The 3719-nt window shown below is 34.4% G+C and overlaps 1 protein-coding gene across 1 annotated transcript; it reads left to right on the forward strand.

Moving 5' to 3' along the window:
- Positions 2683 to 3367, forward strand: LOC18776177. The gene has a single exon (XM_007211165.2). The coding sequence runs from the start codon at positions 2735 to 2737 to the stop codon at positions 3107 to 3109; it is 375 nt and encodes a 124-aa protein (XP_007211227.1). The 5' UTR covers positions 2683 to 2734; the 3' UTR covers positions 3110 to 3367.

Genomic DNA, 3719 nt, shown 5'->3' on the forward strand with positions numbered 1-3719 from the left:
AAGTCACCTGTGTTGTAACGTTTGTAACGTTAAGGGTTTGAGTTGTTTGAACTCCTTCTGGCGTGTATTTTTATTTTTTTTAGGGTTTGAGTTATTTTGGAATTATAGTAAAGTGGTAAGGGTATTTTTGGAAGTTAATAAGAGAAAGCAGGAATGGGAATCGTATCGACTAGTCCCCCCTAGTCGATCTGATACCTAGTTTTGAGGGAATGTGATTACGGATTTTGAGGTGGGGCCCACTTATTTTTTCATTCCTGATTGCAAGTAAACGCAGGGGAAGTCAGGAATGGAAATCATTCCCTTTCCTCCCATACCCATTACTGATACGTAAACATGCCCTAAGTGCATCACGTCAATAACATGTTGGACCCCCACAAATCTTTTAATTACATGCTCTTTGTCGTCCACATAATGCAACACCATAGCCATTTGCTTTTTTACTGAAACATCAGATGCTTCATCCACCAATATAGAAAAGAATCTATCTTTTAAACCACTCATGATAACATTAAGTGTTTCAAGGGCACGTGAATTGACAACTCTTTTTGAATGCAAGGAGCTACTAACTTGAAATTTCCCGGAGCATTTTCTAAAATAACTTCTTTAACTTTCTCATTATTGTCTGCAAGGAATTGCAATAACTCCAAGTAATTTCCCATATTACTTGAAGGGACACTTTCATCATTGTCACGAAAAGAAAGACCTTGTCACAATAAAAACACATTGCCACGAACTATTGTTTTTTTTGTTCGGTATGCCAATTCTACTGGGCTTTTTTTTGTTGTGGTTTTCCTCTAACAAAAATTAAGAGGAATGAAAGTTAATTAATTCCAAACTGTTGTTTAAGAAATTGAGGGAGAAAAAACATCGATTCATTACTAATTAAGACCGAAACAAACCAAATTTCGTGATACATGTCATAATCGGACGCGTTTATTTTTCTAAATTATCATTTAAAGATCAAATTTGCAAAAAATAAAATAAAATAAAATTTGAGATCGTTTAGTCTACCATATGTATAAACTAAATAGACAGTTCATCATAAGGATCTTATCAGTCCTGATCTTTTGGACTACAGGAGTCCAAGAGATTTGTGGTCACTCACCGTTGAATGTAAATTCAACGGTTCACTCACTCTTGCACTCTTTTTAAAAAAAAAATTTGAACCTTTGAATTTACATCCAACGGTGGGTGACCACAAATCTCTTAGACTCTTGTGGTCCAAAAGATCGGAACTGAGGATCTTAATTGTACTAAAAGCGTCTTTTTATGTACAAAAGGATTGCGACATCCAATTTAATTGAATTTTTGCATAAATATCCTTTAAATTGTAATTTAGAAAATAAATTATTCCAATTATGATATTTGTACGGAAAAAGGTTCGCCTAAATGTGGCCTCATACAATATTTTCTCTTTCGCTACATTAAAGACAAAGTTCATGGACTTATTCGGTGATTTTGTATACAATTCCCTCTAAATCTAGTTTTAACATCTTCCCTTTTTTTCTTCTGTTTTTTGTATAAGCTTGTGAGCCACATCTATGATGCTTGGTCCATACATTTTCAGTGATGAAATCAGAAACTCAAAGGAGATAAGAAGATTGAACGAGCTGAATGCTCGTGTATAGATTTTCCATTTATTGCATTGCTGCCAAAGAATTGAATTAACTAAAGACAAGGCCAAGCATGACATGAGAAACTTCTTGGAAATTTCCAATACCAAACCAATAGGCCCTACACTTGGTATAATATGGTTGCGATTCTGCATGCAAATCATGTAATGCTAAGTAGCTCCTCACAATGTCATGATGATTTTTTTATTGTTAATTACTATGTGTTTATATTTAAGTCATCAGAAATTACATAACTAAAAGTATCATTTTCAAATAAAGTCCTTCACTTTTCTTTTATTCATCGGGAAAAGAGGGATATTCGAGTCGGGAATCTCTTCCAATATTGAAAAGAGAAATTCTACTTGATTAGTAAATAATTGATTCGCTTTTAAATTATGATTAAGTTATATGTACAATACCAGAAGGAAAAAAAAAACAAGTTAAAGTAGAAAAAAAGCTTCCATTATTAGAAAGATCGAAAATTATTGTTGGAGGTGGGGATACTCAAATTCATGATAGCAATGGAAATTTTTGTAGTGGGGTATGGAATAAATGAAGAAGAAATTATAATAATATTCGACTCCTGCGGTATCCTCGACAAGTGTTACAAAGCTGGTACTTTGATTGGGACACACGGCGGATACATATTCATCATCATAAGACAGAGACTAAACTCTTCATCGTTTTTACCAGTTTTACTCATAATCAAGTAAAAACTCAACACATTAGTGCAATATCTTATGGGGGTTGCGATTTGTATCATATTTACTGATCGTACTATTTACTGATCGTATTGTTAATTATTATCATATAAATAGGTCTTATATATACTAGTAGGGTTCATTTCTATCACAAAGACGCTAATTATCATCGTATTATAAATAGATCTCGCATATATTAATGGAGTCCGCGTCTATACGAAGTGATTAGTAAATGGGGTCTAAATAATTATGAGATTATTTTATGACCAAAAGTTGGATAAGGGAGTTGTTGCACATACTCTAGTTACTAACAGGGAAAGTGAAAATTGAAAGCTTGGGAATGTGACACATGTATTCTATATATAATGATGTCAAACCCAAAGCCTCGTCCCAGCCTTAATCTCCTGAAGCTTAGCTCCCATGGGTTTTCACACGGCAATTGTAGCAACCACATTGAAACTCAAAGCCCTCTCCACCTCTCACAGCACCCTAATAACCCCACTGCTCACTGGCTTGATCTGCCCTTTTGTGCTCAAGCTCTCTTTCAGCTTCAGCCTTGTTCATCGAACATACTCTGATTTCATCCATCAGTCGAGGCTCTTCTTCTTCCAGCTCAATGAGATTGCAGCAGCTGACAATTTTGATGATGATCTTCAACAGCAGCAGCCAGCTGCTACTAGATTCCTGCAGCGAGCTCTGAGGCTACTGCAACAGGCTGTGACCCATCAAAGAAACTCACAGGCATCGGAATTGGATGAGCAGAGCATCCATGACCTCTCACTGGTTGCTCTTTGAGCTCCTCTGCATCTGCATGTACATCTACTTTACTGGGTGACAATCTATAAATAAATATGTGCCTGGCTTTTTTCTTTCTTGTTTCTTTTTCTTTTCTGGGTTTTGGTTGTTTTTTTTTTTTGGTTTTTTGTTTTTTCTTCTTTTTTTGGATGTAAAACTGGATCGAGTGGGAATTAAGATGCTTAATTACTAGTTTTGTGCTCTGTGTGAATTAAGCATTAAATTTATTAGGAATTAAGATGCATATCTGGTGAGTAATGTTTTGCTTTGTACCACATTATTACATTTAGCTGACCAGTTTAGGTAAATTAAATTAAACAGCTTAATTATATCCAAAGAAACAAAAACAGAAAGAAAAAAAAAATTAAAAACTAAAAATTAAAATTCCTGAAAGATCAGAAAGATCAGAGAGATTACATTTAGCTGACATGAGTTTCTATCAAACATCAGAAAGATCCGTAGAATTCCTGAAATCTTAAGAAGGGGGATGAGAAAGGCGGTGGCACCGAAAAGATAAAAAGTTGGGAAGGTGAAGGCTAAAAATTATTATAGATAACGCTGATTTGATTTAATTTAATTTAATTTATAATAAAATAATAAAAACTTGAGC

This window comes from Prunus persica, chromosome G5, assembly GCF_000346465.2.
Source record: "Prunus persica cultivar Lovell chromosome G5, Prunus_persica_NCBIv2, whole genome shotgun sequence".
Lineage (NCBI taxonomy): Eukaryota > Viridiplantae > Streptophyta > Magnoliopsida > Rosales > Rosaceae > Prunus > Prunus persica.